Here is a 24,832-nt window from a genome sequence, read left to right as displayed (position 1 = left end):
GTCATGATGCAGCAGCCAGGAATCGGCGATCTCCCTTCGGACGCGGTGGACCCTAATCGTCATTGGTCACAATTGAATGCACAGTGGATTTCAGTAAATTTAATTCCTGTGCTATCAAACGAACACGTAACCGGTGAACACTGTTCAGAAGTTCTCACACTTTGGCCACAATTTTCAGCATTTCGGATCGATGTCGGACGTCCAGCGTGTTGTTCGTCTTCGACGTCTTGCCGGCAATCTTTGATTTTTTTTATGCCACTCAAAAACACGCGTTCATCCTTGTAAGCCTCACGGATCATATCAAAAGTCTCCGTAGCAGATTTATTCAGTTTAACGCAAAATTTGATGGTACAAGGCTGCTCGATGGTTAGTTGCATCTTGACTCTCGAAGCGAGCACTCAACACACTTTCACTTCAGGTGCGACCTACACACTCCAAAGGCTCGGAGGCAACTGAGCTGGGTCTCCTAGCTCACGTGACATCCCGCAACACCGACCACACCCACAGAGACTGCCCTCCATCCCTTCCCATTGGCTGGACAAAATCAATCCCGATACTTATTGGACAAACCCTGTATATCAGCTGCCATGTTTATTTACACGTGCAACATATGAGATAATGACACTATTTATGGGTTAACATGATTAGTATTTTGTAACACAAAATGTTTGCAATTTTGGCCCATAAAAATTATTAAAGTTTATTTCAAGATAAATTTACATGTGTTTACAGTTTACATATTAATTTCCTTTTGTATGAGTTTCACGCCATCAGTACATATATTTTGTTTCCTTTCTTTTTCTTTCTTAGAGCCTAATAAACACTAGAAATGAATGCACATTCACCAAAAGTGATTCAGATATCTACAAAATCCTCATGTACCATTATACTATAAATTATTTATTTACAGTGATTTAAATCAGTGATTTTTTTTTTCAAACAAATCACCTGATTTAAATCATTCCACCTTGGTTTGTAGTGCAAATTTACTTTACTCATAGCTCTCTCTATATCTTCCTGTCCAAGTAACTGTTACCCATCCACTTCGAACTGACAAAATGTTCCATGCTTAAATAAGTATTCAGATTTTTTCATTGAAGTATTCTTAGCAGTGGCATATTTTCCCATGTTACGTGGCTTACCGCAGTAAACAAACTTTCTTCATTCATGTAGAAATTGTCACACTTCTGTTTTCGTTTTACTTGTATGCCTCCATTGGTGTTTTATTTCTATTATATCTAATTAATACACAATAAACACATACAATAAATAAGAATTGTTGCGGTAAACCAGGTCAAATTTTCAGAATACACCACAGATTCTTAATTAGAAAGAACGAAAATGAAACTTACCAATACAAATATGGCTTCTCACGTTCTATATTTACAGAGTTGATTGGATCTAACCTGAACCACGTTGTGAAGGTAAAACCATTTTCATATGGCCATCTGGCAAGTGGCGGCAACACTACAGCCTATTAAATAAAATATAGTAACCACATGTTAGTTCTCATAAGATTCACTCACTTGTATACATAAATTATCAAAATGTAGACAAATGAAAACTGTACTTCATCCTTTCTTAAAACTAGCATTTCATTTCATTGTGTTCATAAGTCTTGTGAAACTGACATAATAAAGAGTTATAGTGTTTGAATTAATATTAACAGTTCTACAACATCAATAAACTTAATATTTTTAAGTCGCTAATTCTTATTGTTTGTTTGATTCAAATACACTACCATTTTTTTTAATAAATGATGCATCAAAATTGAATGATTAACACTTACTGAGCCTTTTCGTCCGGGAAAACTAAAAAATACATCTGGTCCACAACGATGTGGCATCTGACGAAGAACATTTAATAATTTTGCTGAATGTCTTGGCTGGAAATAAAAGAAAGAACACTAACTAGAGCAGCACTTTATATTAATAGTACTACACATGTTTAAAACCTGTAAAATACATTTATAGCAGTACAAATCCCAATTAAAACACCAACACAATACATATTTACAATATTTACAGGATAAAATCACATATACAGAATTGAAAATATATGTTCAAAATATTTAAGTAACATTTAGTAAAAATGATTTACATAAATATTCCATCTACTTAATGTATGGAAATTAATAATAGAAAATCATAAGAATGTATGTTAACACTATGGGTGCTGAAAGGTTCATGGCCTGACCCAGAAGGAATGCAGAGGGAATGATGAAATTTCCAGTTAATCAATGTACTCCTCTCGAAGCTCAATGTACTTTCAGCATGATGCTGCAACTTTTACATACCGCTTAAAAAATCTGAAGTTTGCTCCTCACACAAACGTTCTGCAGCAGTGTTCACTTCTTGTACGAGTGCAAATGGCGACCCTTCAGATGCTTTTTGAGTTGGGGTATGAGAAGGTAGCCTGACACGAGTCAGATCGGGGTAATAGGAGGGATCATCAAGACATTGAAAGAGCAAGTCACACAGTTTCAGCTGTGTCTGCAATGGTCAATGAGAAGGGTCATTGTCGTGGAGGAACAGGGCTCCCTTTTTGAACTTTTCACGGTGTTGTAGCTTCAGAATACCTTTCAGTCAGGAAAATTATGATGTGTAACACTCTGCATTAACAATCTGTCTTTGGGTAAGTAATCTATAAGTAACACGCCATCCATATCTCAGGAAATTGAATCAAAGACCTTTCCTGGAACTCTTGTGCTTTGAATTTCTTAGAGCAAGGAGAACCAGAGTATCACCATTCCATCGACTGTTGCTTTGTCTCCTGATAATGGTGATATAACCAGGTTTCGTCCATGGTAAAGAATTATGACAGCAATTGTTCAGCATGTTTAAAATGGAACATGATATTCCTGAATGTCTCCATTTTTTGCAGTTCCGGTCCATGGACAGATATTTTGGCACCCATTTCCCTGCGAGTTTTTGCATGAGCAGATCAAAGTGAATTATGGCACCATTGTATCCCTGTGAAATGCCCAGTCTCGGCCACACGTTTCACTAATATGTGGCAGTCTGCAAGAATCAAGTTATCAATTTGTTTGATGATTTCCGGAAAGGTCACTGTTTTTGGTCTTTCTGTGCAGGGGGTATCATCTGTTGAGAATTCACAACGTTTAGACTGTGACAACCACTTGTTACCAGCAGCATCTGAAGGAGAAGAGTCCTGCAGGGTATTGCCCATTTCCCCATGGATCTCCTTCAGAGACTTGCCCTGGAGGAAGAAAAACTTCATCACAGCTCTGGTTTCTGTGTTTGTAAATCTTGATGAATGCTCTGACTTTTGGTACTTGAACATACAAGGATATGAACTTCCAAGACATAATATACACTTCCTTCATTTAGTTTAGAAACATGGTCGGGACACGAACTTTTCTGCACCCCTGTATTTACATTGCAAACAGTAGTTGAATATCTTGTGTATATTCAAGTTTCATATTCACTGAATATTATGAAATGTAGAAATTGACTAATATAAGAAAAGCATCACTAAAGAAAATACAACAAAGACAAAATGTGAATATAATATCAGATTATTTTTCTTTGCTTTAAAAATAGTGTGTCACTATATTTTCAAGACAAGATTCTGAAATCATTACAATATCAATGTATATTGTATGCTTGCAATCCAGTAATTTCATATGGAGCAGTGAACAAAGTAACAAAAATGTGTATAGTACAAATATGCACATTGTCATTAGCTGCAACTCACCCATTTGCCACCGACAGCCTTCATTGCACCAAAAAGAAGCTTCAGTTCCTTAACTGTGATGCTGTAGCTGGCAAGAACTCCTAACATTTCGATAAGGAGGTCTAGAAGAAATACAATAAATATAGTTAGAATGAGATTCAGAAGAACTCAGACTCGAAATGAACTAAATTATTAAATCTATTTTAGTATGGATATTTTATGCTGCAACGTGTGCTGGGTCTTGAACATTGATACTATTTTATGCATATTAATAATTATATTTATATCATATTCTAATATGCATATATTTTTGGGATATTACTACTAAATCTTGAAGTTGAAGCACCTACATCTTCATTCTACAGGTATATACCTGGAAAATGATTAAATCTGTATCACAAGGACAAATGGGTTAAAATAAGGAATTTAGAAGTTGCATCTAAAACATGTTAATATGTATTCAATGATTCCTTCATAATTGTATTCTAAAGAAGAGGGCTGAAGGTTAGTTTAATTTCAACCAAACTTTCTATTCAGATTTTTCCCTCAATTGCAATTTTATCAAACATATACATATATATATTTCACTTTCAACAAAATCAGATCCTGGTCCTATGCAGTAGATTCTTTCTGTGAAATAAACTACAAATGTACATCATGTGCAACAACAGAAAGTTAATTTTAAATGCTTGCTCAAGTTCTTATATTATGCAGTCAGATCACTAACTTTATACATATATTTATTACAGCAACAAAAAAATATCATTACCTGCCACCACTGTCTCAGCTTGGCTAAGTCTCTGAAGAACATGTTCAATAAGGCCTACATCTGTACACGCTTGCAAATTCCTTACACTCTTCCTCAATATGGCGATGAAGACACTCCATATTTCAGCCTGGAAAGAAATAAGAGACCAATTTAGGTTCAAAAGGCCATTTTTAAATAGTAAATTTAAATATTCATTTTTATGTACAAAAATAAATCAAAGACTTGATCACTGATCAGAGTGTAAAAATAAACTATAATATCTTTGAATTCTGATTTTTATGCAGTAAAAAACCTTGAACCGAGGTTAGTGCATACAATATTTAATTTAATTGACTCACAAATTATCTCAGTTAATTTCGATCGACTTTTCACATTACCTTAGAGAGTAGTAATGTACAGAGTACCGAGATGATATGAGAAAAATCTCGTGTGTGGGGTCTGTCTGTCCCGTTCTTAGTCTTGCCTCTTTGCAAATGTCTGTGGTGTCCTCGTCTTAATCTCAAAGGACAAAACTCAGTCTCGACTCGAGTTACATGTATATTATAAACAACATACATCATCACCACCACACAAACTTCCAGAGCATCTAGAGGTCATGAAGGTAAACAACTTTTCTTAAGCTTTTTCTCTTAGATCCCTCATTTTGATGCTATGAACCTTCGAAAATACTGCATTTTATGCTGAAAGTAGTACAAATAAAATATGACATATCTATAAACACATCCACTTGATATGTCAGAATAAGTCACACAGTAATTTTGGTCTTCAAATTCAATACATTATACTATATCAGTCTCGGACAGTAAATGTCGTAACGTTTCAAAATATCTTGGTACCATCCCTACCTTTCCTAGCTTTCACAGTTTTATTTGAGCCAAGTGGCATCAAGTTCTGTGCTGTTTGCAACTTGGTTCGTCCTATTCTATGGAACCTTGAAATATGTATGAACATGGCTGTACATTTCACAGACGAGACTGAACATCAGAAGCTCTTTTGTACCAGCCCCTTTCTCCTTCTTCTGGGTCTTCCAGATGTGGAAAAACTTAAGTCATATTTGATAGAGCAAATTTCAAGTGCATAAAAACATGATCGATTTTTATGCAACATAGTGGAGCTTGCTGAACTAATATTAAAACTAGCTGTTTGTTGTTGAAGTTTATTCGTTACGACTATCACAATTAGATCTTGGGTAGCTTAATTGTAAACTTGTTTATCTTCGGTGGGAATGCGGTCACGAATTTTGAACTATGCAAAACGCGTGGCTAACAATGTCACCTTGTAATCAAATGGGATTGCCAAACTTTACAGCAAGGAATATTGTTGCAGAGAAATAGAAATTCCAGCTGCTCAACCATGCAGCAGTGAGGTCAGGGGGGCTCCAGGGGGTATGCACCCATGCTGAAAGACTTACAAAGTACTGAAATTAAATAACGAAAATATACTTGTTTAGCATTTGTTGTATAATCGGTGGTTATTTATTTCCTCTAAACTTATTCGAAGGCTAGGATTATACTCTGTCCTGGGAACAAAAGCAAGTCTCTATGCAAGTTGTGACAATAGAGCAGGGTCGCCATTAGGGGTGTGTGATGCATGCAACCGCACAGGGCCTCACGCTTACGAAATATTCGAGTAACATTATTGCCTTTTTTTATTCATTTTCTGTGTAAACATAATCACATTAGAACAGAAGCAAAAAGCACATGCATTAGCGATACAGGTTCATTTGTAATCAGCTTACATACTGTAGAAAAGGGAAACCTCAAACGGGGACCACACACGCCTGTCGCAAAAAGATTTTGTGAAAGGAATTTTTTTGCTGGACATAACACACTTGAATTTCTTGTTTATGGCCCCAACCTTCTACCGATTTCCTGCCCAAAACTCTATTGTTCGGGAGAGTACAGTGCAGGGTACAGCAGCAGGGTGATTCTTTGTGTGGAAGCAACTGCGGGATGGCTTGGGTTTCAAGTCCACCTGGGTTCACTCTCTGGGTTTTCGGCCTGTGTATAGGGTTGGTGGCAACCCACCATCGTGAGGCAATTGGGGAGCTACCGGTCTGTAAAATCTCCTATAACGGCTGAGGGTCCGACGTGCTAACCCCACGTCACCTCATTACTGGTTGAAGATCTCCACACCTCTAGGTAGGATTGTAGGAGGGAGACTGGCAGTCGGGAGATAGGCCAAGGCCCTTACAGGGCTGTAGCGCCACGGGGGTTATGGATTATCCCTACGCTTTAGTAACAGTGGAGACTCCCACCCCCCAAAAAATCACTGGATTTTCTTCCAACCTTCTCCGGTATGATGCGATTGACGACTTTGACACACAAAAGGCGAAAGATAAATTTTGTTTTCATTCATTTTCTCTAAAGAATTTTCTTATACTATATTTATTTCCCTTCAACAGAGACGTGTCTCCAATCAAAATATTACATTTTTGTTTACAACTTGTACCTACACACATACATTCTGTAATGGGCACTACTTATTATTGCTTTTACCAGCTTTCTAGTTTGCCTAAAGTGTCTTATATTCTATTACAAATTTTATATTTTTTTCTGTAATACTCTTTTAACTTTATCAATTTATTGATATCATTATTAAACCAACATGGGTATTTATTTGTTGTCTTTTTCCTTCTTTTTGCGACTGTGGCAGGAAATACTTCATGAACTCTATTACAAAAAAAAAAAAAAAAAAATAACAGCCTGATTTACATCAGTCATATTATCTACCTAGGTAATACAGACCAATCTACCACTCCAAGCATATGATACATTTGCATAAAATTGGCTTCTTTAAATGATAAGAGTAATAAGCTTCATTTGTTAATACATCAGGATTTTCTCTTATACTCAGGTGTACAGTCAATGCTGGATGATGGTTATCTTCTTTAACAAGTGGCATTTCCTCCCTACATATAATCACATTCTTTGGAATGTTAGCAAGTTCAATGTCCAAAGATCTATCGAGGCTATTTTTAATATTGTTTACAATACTATACCATAACATACAATACTTTCAAAATTACAATGTGTGAATATCAGAGCTCGAAGTGGAAAGTGTTAAGTGGGGGAAGTTGTTTAAGCCTTGAGGGTATCTGAAGGGATTCCTTGCAAAAATTTCCTACCAGGGCAATACTATCTCCCCACATGGAGCATATAGGTAAAGATGTGAAGCAAGACACCCACATTTATATAACTATGCACGAGGGTTGCTGGAAAAGTTTCTGCAAACTACCATCAAAAGTGGCGCTAGTGTTCCGCTATTATAAAAATCGGAAAATACCTTAAAATCTTTAAATTATTAGTGGGGTCGGAACGCCGGTAAATGTTTCATTTCCGGCGGAGAATGTGCCCTTTGGGGGAAGGGGGGCAGATACTACATTAATTCCCGAACCTAAAACGCCCCAGACCCCAAGTTTGTAAGCCCTCGTTTGTCTGTAAGGTAAAAAGTAAAGTTCTTCCCTGTGCTTAGCAGCATGCCATGAAGGAGTATAAGGGGTGTGGGGGTAACGCACCACACTTCCTTGATCCGGTCATGAGTGGGGGTGATGTGATCAGCATCACGCCCCTGACCGCTTTTCCCCCCGGTACCCATGTCATTCGATGCTGGGCGGGCGCCGGGGCCGCTTCCCGGATTTGAACCGGCCGGGGATCGAACCCGGGACCTTGAGCATGGTAGTCAGACAAGTTACCGACTGAGCCACCGCGGCCACTGTTTGTCTGTAAGGGCGTCTTCAAAATGGTGGTCATGACGAAGATTCTATACCTGAAACGTGTTAGTTTATTGCAGTTATTTATCATTCATCACATCTTATTTTCACCTAATTTGCAGTTTATGACTGTATTATGATAACTAGAAATTAAAAAAACCCACTTTATCAAATAATATTAGACATGGCAGCCAATACGGTCGCGAAAAGTCTAAAAATAACCCTTTCAGCTATTTCATCATGTTTTGGATCAAACCTTATGCTTTGGTACCGTTCATCAAAAGGAAGGAAGCAGTGGAGTGGACCAAAACCAGCAGAAAAAAAATATTATAAATGTTATGATTCGTGTGTTACGGGTTGCTATCTTCTGTCATCACCCCTTGCTTGCAGCCCTATAGGACCACCGGAAAGTGACGGTGGAGGACACCTCGAAGGTAGTTCAGGGAAGCAAGGTGTGGTGACAAGGAAAGACAGCGTAAACAGCAGAGGTGAATTTCCCCATCTGTCCAGAGTATCTCCAAAAATGGGACTAAAGATTGGATATGGATATCGACGACCTCCATGCGTGCCACTGGCCCTTTGCCTGTGTGCCAGAGGCGCCTGAAGGACAAGCAGCATGATGACGGAAGATAGCAACCCGTAACACACGAATCATAACATTTTAATTTTTTTTCTGCTGGTTTTGGTCCACTCCACTGCTTCCTTCCTTTTGATGAACGGTACCAAAGCATAAGGTTTGATCCAAAACATGATGAAATAGCTGAAAGGGTTATTTTTAGACTTTTCGCGACCGTATTAGCTGCCATGTCTAATATTATTTGATAAAGTGGGTTTTTTTAATTTCTAGTTATCATAATACAGTCATAAACTGCAAATTAGGTGAAAATAAGATGTGATGAATGATAAATAACTGCAATAAACTAACACGTTTCAGGTATAGAATCTTCGTCATGACCACCATTTTGAAGACGCCCTTACAGACAAACAGTGGCCGCGGTGGCTCAGTCGGTAACTTGTCTGACTACCATGCTCAAGGTCCCGGGTTCGATCCCCGGCCGGTTCAAATCCGGGAAGCGGCCCCGGCGCCCGCCCAGCATCGAATGACATGGGTACCGGGGGGAAAAGCGGTCAGGGGCGTGATGCTGATCACATCACCCCCACTCATGACCGGATCAAGGAAGTGTGGTGCGTTACCCCCACACCCCTTATACTCCTTCATGGCATGCTGCTAAGCACAGGGAAGAACTTTACCTTTTACCTTACAGACAAACGAGGGCTTACAAACTTGGGGTCTGGGGCGTTTTAGGTTCGGGAATTAATGTAGTATCTGCCCCCCTTCCCCCAAAGGGCACATTCTCCGCCGGAAATGAAACATTTACCGGCGTTCCGACCCCACTAATAATTTAAAGATTTTAAGGTATTTTCCGATTTTTATAATAGCGGAACACTAGCGCCACTTTTGATGGTAGTTTGCAGAAACTTTTCCAGCAACCCTCGTGCATAGTTATATAAATGTGGGTGTCTTGCTTCACATCTTTACCTATATGCTCCATGTGGGGAGATAGTATTGCCCTGGTAGGAAATTTTTGCAAGGAATCCCTTCAGATACCCTCAAGGCTTAAACAACTTCCCCCACTTAACACTTTCCACTTCGAGCTCTGATATTCACACATTGTAATTTTGAAAGTATTGTATGTTATGGTATAGTATTGTAAACAATATTAAAAATAGCCTCGATAGATCTTTGGACATTGAACTTGCTAACATTCCAAAGAATGTGATTATATGTAGGGAGGAAATGCCACTTGTTAAAGAAGATAACCATCATCCAGCATTGACTGTACACCTGAGTATAAGAGAAAATCCTGATGTATTAACAAATGAAGCTTATTACTCTTATCATTTAAAGAAGCCAATTTTATGCAAATGTATCATATGCTTGGAGTGGTAGATTGGTCTGTATTACCTAGGTAGATAATATGACTGATGTAAATCAGGCTGTTAATTTTTTTTTTTTTTTTTGTAATAGAGTTCATGAAGTATTTCCTGCCACAGTCGCAAAAAGAAGGAAAAAGACAACAAATAAATACCCATGTTGGTTTAATAATGATATCAATAAATTGATAAAGTTAAAAGAGTATTACAGAAAAAAATATAAAATTTGTAATAGAATATAAGACACTTTAGGCAAACTAGAAAGCTGGTAAAAGCAATAATAAGTAGTGCCCATTACAGAATGTATGTGTACCAGATGTCTTTCCTTATTCATTAAGACACACAACTTACTCGATACGGCTAACCTAGGGCACCGAAGGCGAAGCCTGCGTGAATCGTTATATTTATCGTCCTGATTCCAACCTCACTTTACTTCAAAGAAAGTTCCGAAAGATCAGTTTTCCCTCTAACAACCAAATGTTAGGTCCACGTGGAGTCTAGTAAATCGTCCGCTGAAAAATTGCTCACCAATAGCATCCGTCCAAGAAATGACAGCTCTTGTCAACTTTACATGGAGTAAATGAGATGTTGCTAATTCAGTTTCCTTAGAGTTTCCTGAACGTGAGGTTGCGTTATCTTTGCTAGGTTGTGCTATATTTTTGTACAATATAAAGACCAGCATCCTCTGAGGTTGTGTCAAAGATGCCGAACTGGCACTACGTTCAAGACTTCAGCTATACCCTCTTAATCGTCATTATTGTTGGCATTTCCGATTTGCGCCAACAGAAGATGTTGTCTGACCGCAAATATATTTTAGTGGTGATCTACCCTGATTAGAAGGGAAAAAATTAAGACCCCTTTCGTTTCGAAATTTTATCCTTTGTTGATATCACTATGCCCTAACGAACAACCTCTATTCTAGATAACATTAACCACAATTACAGGTTTTGTAGTTGTGTGCTTGTGCGTATTTGTGCGTGTGTGTCTGCACACACACTCACACACACACATCTTACTTTGCCTCAAATTTTGCGTCATCATTCTCAATTTACTGAGTACAGTACGGTGTTGCGATAAAGCAAATGCCCCCTTAAGGACCAATCATGTGACAACAATGCAATGTCAGTTCTCATTGAGGTTCGTACCGGCGAACAGCCTCAACGGTGCATGCTACGTTGAAAATTTAAGCACATTCTATCGAAAACCTCATATTTCCAACAACTTTCCCCTCTTTCCATTTTTCGCCATCTGCACTAATAACGCAGATGTCCTGTGGTGTCAATACTTTTGAAACACCCTATACATATACAGATTGTCAAAAATTGAACTATTTTTATTTCATGGGCTTAGTCTGACACTATTTTCGATGCTACTGTTGAGTTCTGGCAGGGACGTCGTTAGGGGGGGGCACGCGGGGGCACCGGCCCCGGCGAACGTCCACGTGGCCCCGGGAAACTGTTCTGTATTTGCTGGAAATTTTACTTTGATGATAAATATTACAAAATAATTCTTCAGTAAATTTTGCTTGCAGTTTGAAACACTTCTTCAATTTTCAGTAGCACGAACCCAAGCAAGGCATTTCTTTCCTATTTCCCTGTTTCTTGCTTGTTGAACACAAACAGATGTATTGGGAGGGAATGCAGTTAATGGTTTTGTGGTCCGCCCCGGTCAGGGAAGTCTGAGACCTATTGAAAATGCACGTTTCTCCCTGCTGCACACCAGATCCAGGATCCCCCCAAAACCCGCACTTTCTCTTTATCTGGCCCTGCACTGGCACCATGGGCGCCGAAAAGACGACACAAACAGGAAGATTTAGCTACGGGTGGCTAGAACTTTCTGGGTTAATTATTTTATGGTTCAGAAAAGATATCCCCATCCGTTTAAAATTCCAAGAACAGAATTCTATTGCTTATCCCTTTTTCGGCGCGGGAATGAATGACATAGCGGTTCTTCTCACATTCACTCAACCCTGCTAATGACCTGCTCTGCAAGGAGGGAAAGGCCACTTTCTGAAAATTCGGAGAAACATTGAAGCAGTCGGTTCATCTGTTGATTTGGTGGACAATTGATATCTGTCAATTTGAAGTAGGATTTGTTGTCCGAGGCTGGTAAACTTCTGTAAACGCGAAAAGATAGCATCACGAAGTGTTTGTGATCTCGTTTTCCTACCTCGCGAGTAAAATGTTGAATGAGAAGCTGCCAGATTGTCTTCCTCTGGAAACAATGGGCCAGGATCGACTAATCGACCAAATATCCAACATATTGGCATTCTAAAAGAGAGTCTGACTACCACACAAGATCCTGGGTTCGACTCCCAGGGTGGTTGATCTCATGTATAATGAAGAATAAACCACGTTTCAATTAAGGAAGGAAACTAGGTATGTAGCAATTGTTTTGCAGCCGTCTGCATGCTCTATAAGTATTATGTTACAAAATTTGTATATATTTCCGACTTTCTGTGATTTTTCTTCATTTCGCCTCCACCTGCAAATGCGGAAGCTGCTGCTGCTTAGGTGGCTAGGTTGGCTAGACATACAAATATAATTAATCCCTAGTCATGCAGCGAATAATACATACATAATATAATCATGAGTTATGGAGAAGCAAATAACTTATCAAGCATTTTCTGTTTCTATTTGTTGTGCAGTGGTTAACAAGGTGCATTACGATGCGAAGGGGGCCTGGTTCGAATCCCGGACTGGGCGTGTGTGTTCTTTATGATGGTCCTCTCATCATTTACATCACTCATTTTCATCTTCATCTTCACGATTAGCCAATAAGTGTCAGAAAAGCGAAGTAAAATAAACCAAATCACTCATTTATATATTTCTATATTACGTCGCTTTTCTACCTCTTGGGTTAAATGCGACGATGACGATGAATGATGAGCCGAAGGAATGGCGATGGGACAGACATGATACAACCATACCTGTCCAATGTCCGAACCTTGGACCTCTTGTTTCGTAGCGTGTTATACTCAGTGGGATTCATAGGAAGAAAAACTGTAAAAGAATGGTTAAAAGAAGCAAAGTTGTACGATGCATAAAAAGCCATGTTTAGTTCTTCTAAAACCTTCCAATTATCGAGTTCGTGTTTTAAGTCCACTGTATGCACAGTGAGGCTAATCGGGGATCCGACCCACTATGGGCCTCCACCTGGTTTCGAACCCGAGACCCCTTGATTACAAGGCGGCGACGCTACCACTGCGTCATCGAGGAGGCCGAGAAAAACTTACAATTAGTCAGTAAAATTAATATTGAGGGACAAGGCCTGCGAAGAGTTTCGGTTGCGCGTGGTCATCACATCGAGTCCCATAGTTTCGAGAGCAGAATTTGCTTCCATATCGCTTTCAAGTACTTCCCAAATTGTCCTCACGATGTTGGAACACCACAAATTTTGGAACTAATACAAGCAGGCACATACCCAGGGAAGGGGCTCGGGGGCTGCAGTCCTTTCCCGAAATCCTACAAATATCTGATTTTAATAATGTGTAGTAGTAATTAAATTTACTTCATTAAAAGGATTAAACATCTTGTAAGTTGCAATATAGCAAGAAATTCATCTTCAGAGCATTTACTCCTCCCCCCAACCTTTTCGTCTTTAGATGGCGGCTGCCGATAAGGGATAAGCCCCTTCCGAAATGAAATTCTGGGTACCGGCCAGACCACCAGGGATCGAACCTTGAACCTTTCGATTGATTGATTAATTGAACTGGTGTTTTAAGTCCACTTTATGCACAGTAAGGCTAATCGGGAGTGGACCTACAGTTTAAAGTGAGATCCGAACAACTATGTGCCTCCATGAACCTGCCGAACCAAAGACGAGAGCGTAATCATTTGAGCGTGTGGGAACTTTCTTTTATCCAGTGCCATCATATATTCAGTTTTCCACACACAAATAAGATTAATTTTAAGAAATTAGACGTGTGCATATAATTTCTTATCGTCATCATTTCCCAAGTGAACAATCAGATGCCATAGAAGACTTGGGCCAGCCCTTTAGAACAGTGCTTAACGCGGTTGCCTTGAACTAAGAAATACCGGATTCGATTCCGGCATGAACTGTATACATGAGATGCCTAGCTTGAACTCATTACGCTCACATTTCATATTTGCACTGTTGCCAATACTTGTAAACTTGGTTCCAGCACTTTATACCTAAAACCACGGAAAAGGGTTTTATCTACTTCTCAATTTTCTTCCAGCAAATTTACAAATCTAAAGACTAATAACATTGTTCTTGGTGTATCAGCCATTAAGCTAATGAGTTCATTCTGCATTTAGTTTCCCGAATAATGGCTGTGGATTTCGCGAGAGTATATCCGTAGACTGTTGGGGGCTACAGAAGAAAATGATGTTCCTTTCCAATTTATTGATTGATTGAGTTGGTGTTTTAAGTCCACTTTATACACAGTAATGCTAATCGGGACTGGTTCTACAGTGTAAAGTGGGATCCGAACCACTATCAGCATCCACCGGGTATCGAACCCGGAACCCCTTGATTACAAGGCGCCATGCTACCATGCGCCACCGAGGAGGCCCTTGCTCCTTTTCTTTCCAAGACTATATATATACACACACACAAACACACATGCATATATAATGTATGTATACAGTATAGGCCTATATGGTGTATAAATAGTTTGTTAATTTAATATAGTTTGATAGAAAAAATCTTACGTTTGGGCCCCCCCAAACTGATCAACCTAGCTACGTCCCTGAGTTCTGGCACATCCAAAACATAAGGTTTGATCCAAAACATGATCAAATAGCTGAGAGGGTTATTTTTAGACTTCTCACGGCCATATTGGCCGCCATGTCTAATATTATTTGATAATGTGAGTCTTTTTAATTTCTAATTATCATAATACAGTCATAAACTGCGAATTAGGTGAAAATAAGATGTGATGAATGATAAATGACTGCAATAAACTAACAGGTTTCAGGTATAGAATCTTCGTCATGACCGCCATTTTGAAGACGCCCTTACAGACAAACGAGGGCTTAAAAACGTGGGGTCTCGGGCGTTTTATGTTCGGAAATTAATGTAGTATTCGCCCCCCAAAGGGCAAGTTCTCCGCCGGAAGTGAAATATTCTTCCATTTTTTTTTCTTGCTTTCAAACCGCACCATATCTTTGTTTGCTTAAGACTATTCGTTTATTTCTCACAGAAGCTTGAAGAAGTAAGTTCGTGTGAGAAATGGAAATTTCTTGTGAACACTTTCGGGCAATGATTTTTTATGATTTCAAATGTAGTTTAACACCAAAACAATGCATCGAGCGACTTCATTTCGCTGTTGGGGATGAAGCACCATCCAATTGGACTATGTGCAATTGGTTTTCCGAATTCCAGCGTGGTCGCACATTTCTCAGTGATGAATTTCGTGGAGGTCGATGCTGTGCGTGAAATGATTGAGAGAGATCGGCATGTGACATACCGTGAGATTCAGGCATCCTTGAACATTGACATGAAAGCAATACATACGATTTTGCATGGTCATCTGAACGTACGGAGAGTTTCAAGCAGTTGGGTCCCACACAACTTGACCAAAGCTCAAAAACAGGCTCGTGTAAATTGGTGTAAAGAAATGCTCAAAAAATTCAACCGAGGCAAGTCAAATTTGGTGTACTACATCGTTACAGGGGTTGAAACTTGGATCTATTCATACGAATCCGAAACTAAACAGCAATACACTGTTTGGGTGTTTCAAAGTGAGCCGAAACCAACAAAAGTTGTTCGTTCGAGGAGTGCTGCCAAGCAAATTATTGCTTGTTTCTTCGATTATAACGGACATGTGGCAACAATAGCTTTAGAAGATGGAAGGACTGTAAATGCTGAGTGGTATACAACAATTTGTTTGCCAGAGGTCATCAATGAATTGCGTAAAACAACCCCAAATCGTCGCATTATTCTTCACCACGACAACGCCAGTTCCCACTCAGCACACCAGTCCAGTAAAAATGTCGAATTAATGACTCATTGTTCGTACTCACCTGACTTATCACCTAATGACTTCTTTTTGTTCCCACACTTGAAAAATAAGATGCGTGGTGAGCGATTTGTGTCGCCTGAAGCAGCTGTTGGCACATTCCGAACAACTGTTTCTGAGGTATCAGCTTCAGAGTGGAAAAAATGCTTTGAAAATTGGTTTGAGCGTATGCAAAAGTGTATCGACCTTAAGGGTGAATACTTTGAAAAACAATAAAGCTATTCCCAGAATTTCACATGTATTCTTTCATATTCATTGCAAAAACTTTTCCAGCAGCCCTCGCACGAGTGGATGTAGACATGCCCAGGATGTTGCTGTGAACCACCTATGAACTTTCACACCATGTAGAGAACATCAATGTAAACGATTTTACATGATAACATTTTATTCGTCGAGATCCCATTTTGACTGCGAGCCCTCAAGAAACAGCATTTTTATCCTGTATGCTTGCAGTCACGCATTACATTCATGGTTGCCACTATCACCTTTCTGCCGGAAATCGACAAAATCTTTGGTAATTGACGGACAGACAGGAAAGAATCGCTCTGAGGATATGAATATCTCAGAATAAAACTTAACGAGTCTCTAATGAAAAAAATATAAAACACAAGCAACAATGCGTGAATAGAACGAAAGGATTAAAATCAGGACTTCCATCTTATCGGCTTCTCTGCTAGCATGATATCGCTCCAATACAGGACTAACATCTGTAGTATGACAGAAAAAATACACAGAGAATAAAATATTGTTTCTTTCGAGTTGGTAGCGCCGAAACAAGACTTGAGATTTAAGTCTATTTTACGCACAGATGGACTGTGACTTATAGTTCAAAGTAGGATTCGAATCGAACCAGTATTTGCCTCCACCGGAAGGGACGAAAAGGTGAGGACGGGGTAATAATTGTATTGGTTATAGCGTAGAATTTTACGAGGAACTGAAGATGTACGAGGCGCATTAAAAAAAAAAAAAAAAAAAAGGCCGATGTTTTATAAGAACCGACTGGCAACAGTGATCGGATCGCGCCTCCGCAGTAACATCACTTGGTTCATTGGTTATGCAGCAACTATACTTTCTCTAGTCAGCTGTTCGTTATCTTGTGTGTTGGAGCGTGTTAAAATGGCTGCGCGCATACACAATCCCGCCAGGTGCGAGGTCCGTTCTGCGATTCGATTTCTTCACGCCAAAGGACAAAATGTTGCTCAAATTCATCGAGAATTGTGTGAAGTGTATGGTGACGAAACGTGGATTTCTTACGTCAATGTCGAGTCCGAACAACAATCGATGCAGTGGCGCCATTCAAATTCACCAAAGTCGAAAAAGTTGAAGCAAGCTCCATCTGCACGAAAAATGATGGCAACTGTGTTCTGGGACCAACAGGGCGTGCTTTTGGTGGATTTCCTGGATCTGGGGAAAACAATCACATCGCAAGCATACTGTGAAACACTTTCCAAACTCAGACGTGCCATACAAACGACGACGTGGAATGTTGCGTTCAGGAATTGTGCTCTTCCACGACAACGCCACACCACACACTGCTGCCCTCACTGTTCAGACGATTCAGAAGTTCGGATGGGAACTTTTTGATCACCCCCCGTATAGTCCGGACCTTGCGCCAAGTGACTTTCACCTCTTCCTGCACTTAAAAAGTGGCTTTCGTCTCAACGATTTGAAGAAACTGAGGTGATGAAAACGACAGTGTTGAATTGGCTGAACTCCCAGGCGGTAAACTTTTATGCAGAGGGTATAAAAAAGCTTGTGCCACGGTACAGAAAGTGCTTGGAAAATAATGGTGACTATGTTGAAAAATGAAGTGGATATGTATGTACATGTTTGTAACCAATAATACAATGTTGTTAAACGTACTTTCTTGTTTCCTATAAAATATTGGCCCTTTCTTTTGAAATCCGCCTCATACATATGCTTACTTTTCAAAATACATATAAGGGCCTCGCGGTTATAGTTTGCACAGAACCTCTCGTCTCCTAACGTTGGCCTTGCTCGATGAGGTTCGACCAATGAACTAATGCGCGAGAACGGGATTGGATAGAGAGGGGAAAAGCGACTGCAGTGCAGTTACCAGTCTTTGCAGCAGCGTGTACTTCTCGGCTTCGCCCAATCGCTTTATCTCCTTCCCTGTCCTTATGCGCGGTTTTGCTCTGGAGATTTCCGGGATATAGTATATATTGGGCAAAGTACCAAAGATTTATGCTTGCACACTACTATTTATGATAATATGCATAAAATGTTTTATTTCTCGTCAACTGCACTTAACATCGTTTTTTGTTATGCAATTAATATTCAATTCTTCATCTATTTGACATTAATTTCTTTGCCAAGGCACTTGTTTTTATACAAATTATGCCGAACTTAATTACAGCTAAGCTAGATAATGAATTGGTGATGTTATATCCATATTCTTATTCCGTTTACGGTATGCGCCAAAATATACAGTACTGAAACTCGCGCACCTCAACGCGCATGTGCGTTTGTCGATAGGGCATAGCTCCAGCCGCTCGTGTTCTCAGTAGTGAAAAGGAAGTCATAACTCGCTAATAGTGTGTATGTAGTGTTTCTTTCAGGATAAATAAACTCACAGATGACAACAATGTAATGTTCGTCTTTTAATTTCAGTACTGTATATTTTGGCGGATACTGTATTTGCCTATTCGTGAAATAATAACACTATTAATTTATATACTTTGATTAGTATATATTTAATTTAAAAATTACTATTATTATTCCTGAGACACTTGGTTCGTACCCTCCCTCGAAACATATTTCTAGATACGTTCCTGCATGTAATCCAAGAATTTACATATGCACTATAAATGGCCTTTTGTGTTCTGGATTGAATCTATTGACGAAAGATCAACAATTCACGAAGATACAGCAGTGGGGGGGGGGGGGGAAGCTGTCAGCAACAAAAAAAAAAAAAAATACGTGTATCATCACTCGCGGGGATGTGTGGTGCGATTCACAATTGGAAGACGTAAAAAACTCTGGAAGAGGAAGGAGTGTATCGAATGAAAATATCTTGTTTGTTTAAACAATGTTGTTTCTTTCGCGGCAGGTGGAGAAATTATCAGCCCTCTCCCTGCGGCGGAGGGTGAGCATATCCAGGGATTTCCGTTGATGAAAGATCAACAACGCTTCGAAACCTAACAAAGGCAAAGAAATTTCACGTCCGCACTCGTTCCCAACATACACAAACATCACCTTGGCATTAATTTTCCCAGAGAGAGAGGGATGAAACCAACTTCCTACCACTGTTCTTCCTAATGAGGAAGTTAGTAATGAAATGTACACAGCGTTATCAATCAAATTCAGCTCAAACCGAAATCTAATTTCCCGTGGCTCGTGGCAGCAGAGATATGCGGATGAAACGATGTTTTCGAACTGACCTGATGAAAGCAAAGCAGGGTGAAAAGAAAGATTTTTCCAACTCGTGCAGAGTCGCAAATGTTGTGTTACCCTTATAAATTGGCACACACAGGAAATGTAAAGGCATATAGGACCGTGCAATGAATGCACATTCTATCGATCTCGGTCATTTTGGAGGTGATGGGATCAGCACCATGCTCCAGTGTTGGCCCCAGACACCCATTGATTTGAAGCTGGGTGAGCCCCAGAGCCGCTTTGTGTGAGGACAAGGTCGGATAAATTCGGACCTTTGATCATCCAACCCCGGGAATCGAACCCGGATCATGTACTACGTAGAAATTAAAGCGGAAAATGAAGGCTCAAACAGGACTCGAACCCGGCTTTGTGTTGTACCGTACAATTGTTCTACAGCGGAAGCGAAACATCATGCGAAACCATGGCTTGTACAGTCGGTAGAGAAATGTCACGGTACGCCAGAGGCCCGGGTTCGAGCCGGTATTTTTCGTTTAGACTTATGCGGAATGTTCTGTGTGTAGTAGTTGTATGTAGTCAGTAGTCTGTATATGTTACTAGTAAAAGAGCACTGGCTGTGAAATATGGTTCGGCATTTACGATTATATTTCGTAGTCTTCAAAGCAGAGCAATTTTTACTCATCAGGGGACCAAGGACACTTTCTTCACTGCCAGAAAAAAAGATAATCCAAGATTCCAGAATACGAAGTGAATACTTACACCAAATCTTGAGTCACATCCAGCAAACGCAACAATAAATGTTACCAAAACGTTTGGTATAATATAGAGATAGACTATATTCGCATTCTGTAATGTGTACACGAGATACTTGTCAATGTTTCTGGTTTCGTTGTAACATACCTTTTGAAAGAGGTAGATAAGGTAAAGTTCCCCGTGCAATTTGCACCATGCCATGAGGCACACGGTGTCTCGACAAAACGTACCACTTGGGTTTCCGCGACGGAACGTACCACTCAGATAAACAGCTACCTGTGAAGGATCCACTAATAACTTCAAAATATTTACTCCGCGACAAAACGTACCACTTCAAGGAAAACGCTTGAACTTGCCCTTGACACGTCAGACATCCCAATACGGTGCGCTATCTGCCACCTGTATCAGCACCCAGCTAACTTGCCCTTGACATGTCAGACATTACAACACGGTGCGCTATCCAGCACCCAGCTAGGTTTTTCGTTAGGTTAGGTTAGGTCGATGAAGAAACAGTGGCGATGCTTGACGGTACTTCTTTCCTGTTAGCTAACGATGGAGAAGAAAACAGAATTATCATTTTCTGCGGTGAGAAGGGCAAAGAGAGTTTGAAACGCTTTACTCATTTTTTTCATGGATGGTACTTTTAAGTGCTGTAGTAAACACTGTAGTGTGGAAATAAATGCACTCTCAAGCCCCAGAATCAGCGAAGCTAACTCTTTCTTTGATTACTTTGTGAATAGTTGGTTGCAAAACGCTGAAATTCCAATAACAGTGTTGAAATGTAATAACAAACGACACCGAACTACGAATGCCGTAGAGGGTTGGAACAACCGGCTGAACACACTCTTAGGAAGGCCAAACCCTAAAGTGAAGGACGTCGTAATTTGTTTGAAAGGAGAAATTGGGTTGAAACAGAGCGATCCTCCATGACAAGAGACAATATTCTTGCTGCTGACATAACTAAAATGAAAATCGAAAAAAAGATGAAAAGATAAAACAAAAGAAAAAAAATGTGGACGACAGCTTAACCACAGCTGATTTTAAACACGCCAAAATAGCTATATATGCATTATATAGTGATTTTGCCAGTCCAAAGCCTGGATAAAGTGTGATGGAAATCAGCAAAACTAGAGAAAATCGTAATTTCGGTAAATGATTTTTGATGCCGTCCCATCAAGTGGTACGTTTTGTCGCATCGCAAATATGACTCATTAGAAGACCCTTCGCAGGTAATCGCCCAGGTGGCAGGTACGCTTTGTCGCGTATTCGAGGCCCATACATTCTATCGATCTCGGCCATTTTGGAGGAGGTGATGGTATCAGCACCATGCTCCGGTGTTGCCCCCCAGATACCCATTTAAATGAGGCTGCGTGAGCCCCAGAGCCGGTTTGTGCGAGGACAAGGTCGGAAAAATTCCGACCTTAGATCACCCACCCCCGGGAATCGAACCTGGGTCTCCCGCGTTGCAGTCAGACGTCGTACCGACTAGACCCCCGCGGCTCCATTTGAAAGAGGCATTTCGGAAAACTTTTCGAAATTTTATCATTTGCCATTGAGAGTCAGTCATTCATGCTCATTTTTTGTACCCTCAGACCAACGTTCAATCAAAAAACATCGAATATTACCAATTTTAAGAAATTAACATACACGAGAACTGCGAGAACCAAACCATCTGAGTTACAATGAAGGCATAATTATTATCTCGAAAATTCCCAATTGCAGTTGAAATCCCATCAGCACTTCCGAGTGTTCATATAACTTCTTTGAAAGAAAAAAAAATGCGAGGTGCGGGGCGGGGGAGGGGGGAGGAGGAAGCATGATCAGTAAAACTAGGATAATGCTTTGGACATAAGCCACACCACCTAAGCAGCTTACTTGGTCCAAGTGAGCCGCCATTTTCTCATTTCTCGAACCGAAAGGTCTTTTTCTTTTAAATCCATCGTAATTGAAGTCTGCTACTCGATCCAAGGGTAGAGAGAAAGGGGAAGGGGGGGGGGGGTGTTAGCATATTCCCTGCAGGACCTGTCTTGATTGTGATAACAGCTGGAGCTCCTTGGCGCAACTCAAAGCAACTTCACAAGGGAGGGGAGCGGAGGGGAGGGGAAGAACGAAGCCAGGGCTGTCCACGACATGCCACGAGCCTGTTTCCGTTTTAATAGCTTAACGATTGTTATTGATTATGATCAATTAACCCACCACAGGATGCAGTTTTGCATAACTGCACGCTTTCTTCACCCCTTCGTGAAAACTAGTGTATTTAAAAAAGGATCGAACCCGCAATCATGTTTGTTGATTGATTGATTGAGTTGGTGTTTTAGGTCCATTTTATGCACAGTAAGGCTAATCGGGACTGGACCTACAGTTTAAAGTGGAATCCGAACCACTATGTGCCTCCACCGGGTATCGAACCCGGAACCACTTGATGGAATCTTGTTTGTGTGCATGTGTGTGTATATAGAGAGATATTTATCCACCCCCAATATCCTCCCAACACTCTCCCTAATTTTCCTCAACACCCTCTAAAATTTTTCACCAAGGTCCAATTTATGGTCACTTTTGGTCTAACTTTATCCTTACATCCTTAAATATAAACAAATGAACTATTCAGGTTAAACCCATGAGTGAGTGAGTGAGTGAGTGAGTGAGTGTGAGAGAGAGAGAGAGAGAGAGAGAGAGAGAGAGAGAGAGAGAGAGAGAGAGAGAGAGAGAGAGAGAGAGAGAGAAAGAGCGGAAGAGAATTTAAATCTGCTTCTTTGCAAACTGAAAACTTTAATAGACGCCAATACTTTCGACGGGTGCAGTGACATTTTCCGACACTTGCATCCACAATATTTTAATTTATGTTATTTAGCGTCGCTTTTCTACCACCTTTGCCTAATCGCGACGACGATGATGAGGGATATGATAAAAAATTGATGAAGTGGCACTCGCAAAGAACACCTATGGTTGGGCCGGGGACCTCTGGCGTCGTATAGGGCTGTGATAACCACTCCGCCACGGAAGTCGGCTCCACACTATATCCCGATTCATTTTCGAAATTGGAACTGAGAGCAACATACACATAAACATATTGCACATCATTTGTATTTGCTTTCTTCCTATTTTAAGTCACATTTCTTCCTTTGTAGACTAATCGTAACTCTCAGGATGAATGATGATTGGATAAGACTCATGAAAGCACATTCACACAGGAATATTCATGTCAAGTCCAGGAGTCTTACTGGTGGTGTTGTGATTGGGCTGTATGGTACGAGTATTATGTATAGTCATATTACGAGGAAGAAAAACAAATATGTTCAATAGTCTGTTGCTTATCATGATCGAGTTAGTTTAGTTTTTCCTCAGGCGCCATGTTGTACACGTGTTGAAGGATTACTAAACCTTGTTCGTGTTTTATGTACAGAATGTATTTTATTGTGTCTACCCATAAGCATTCTAATCACTCGGAACGTTTCAGGTGGCGATATTGCTAGAACTCGCTACACACGACTTCTTAAGAGATCTGCAAGAACGGCACTTTTCTCTTTCTTTGTGACACCATGACACTTATCCGTACAATGATGGCAAAATATTTGTACTTTTTAAGCACAATTTGTGTTTGAATTAAGATGTAAAACATTTTATATGTTAGGACTTCCTGGACAACTAAATTTCAGGGTTCTGTGTTGTATAGATCCCAGCGAGGTGTCACAGATGGATGGATCGATCAAAATAACGCGGCTGACACTGTAAGAATGCACGTTTCACTATTCTTGAAGGCAATCTTCCCATGTGAAAGTCTGAGAAAAAAAATCTTAATATATGTCAGTGTGTGATGTAGCGATGTTGCAGAGACGAGATGGCATAAAATCGAGATGAGACCGAACCACCCAAGATTTAATATGACATTTGGAAGAAGAAAGAAAAACTTTAGTATGCTACTTCTTCCAATATCTACCTGATTATTTACAGGTAAGTGATATATTTTGCAAAGTCAATGCATTAGTGCCAAGTGTGAGCCTGTACGGTGCAGTTGCACATATTCAGGATAAAATTCCGATGTCCGAGGGTTCGTAGCGTCGGAATGATCTCAACATAAAAAAAATGCGGTGACTTCGCATGCTGTTTATAGTATACACTTCGAGACGAGATGGCGACTTGCCTTTCGAGACCAAGATTGAAAATCGAAAAGAGACCGAGAATTACGTGGGAAAGACTTTCAAATATGAATTTGAATGTTTTATCTGGCATAAAGACAGATTTATGATTATAATTTCCAGTTGTGTGCACTATAAATATAGCTTTATAAACTGCATCATTAAAATCACATTAATTGCGCCCACGGTGGACATAGCCGGGCGCAGACCCTCTCATTGGGGGGAGGGGGACAAAAGCCTTGATGGAAGTTCAGTCGGTGAAAGAAAAATCTCATTCCATCTCGATGTTTCAATGTAATATAAGAAACAATGCAATCCTCGTCCCCTTTGGTTGCTTGAGCTTTCATCGGCTTGAAAATACTTCATTATTCTACGAGAGTATAATATTGTTTAATAACGGCGATAAGATTCGTCTGCACTAAGTTTCTAAGTGAACGTATTAGGGACGGTAATTGTCCCCCTTATGATGATGGAACAGCCCCCTAAAT

At 40.0% G+C, this 24,832-nt stretch overlaps 1 protein-coding gene across 13 annotated transcripts in view; it reads right to left on the bottom strand.

Moving 5' to 3' along the window:
* The window catches only part of rg (A kinase anchor protein rugose), a 1,179,223-nt gene that overhangs the window by 538,929 nt on the left and 615,462 nt on the right, over positions 1-24,832 (bottom strand). For all 13 annotated transcript variants that reach the window (XM_083144766.1, XM_083144776.1, XM_083109897.1 and 10 more), the window contains 4 exons: positions 4,466-4,592; positions 3,718-3,818; positions 1,790-1,885; positions 1,353-1,474 (listed from right to left, as the gene is read on the bottom strand). In XM_083144766.1, the coding sequence (XP_083000892.1) occupies positions 1,353-1,474; positions 1,790-1,885; positions 3,718-3,818; positions 4,466-4,592 (446 nt within the window). The remainder of the gene's footprint in view (positions 1-1,352; positions 1,475-1,789; positions 1,886-3,717; positions 3,819-4,465; positions 4,593-24,832) is intronic.

Source organism: Lepisma saccharinum, chromosome 1, assembly GCF_977018435.1.
Source record: "Lepisma saccharinum chromosome 1, izLepSacc3.1, whole genome shotgun sequence".
Taxonomy (NCBI): Eukaryota; Metazoa; Arthropoda; class Insecta; order Zygentoma; family Lepismatidae; genus Lepisma; species Lepisma saccharinum.
This window is presented reverse-complemented; position numbering and strand designations above follow the sequence as displayed.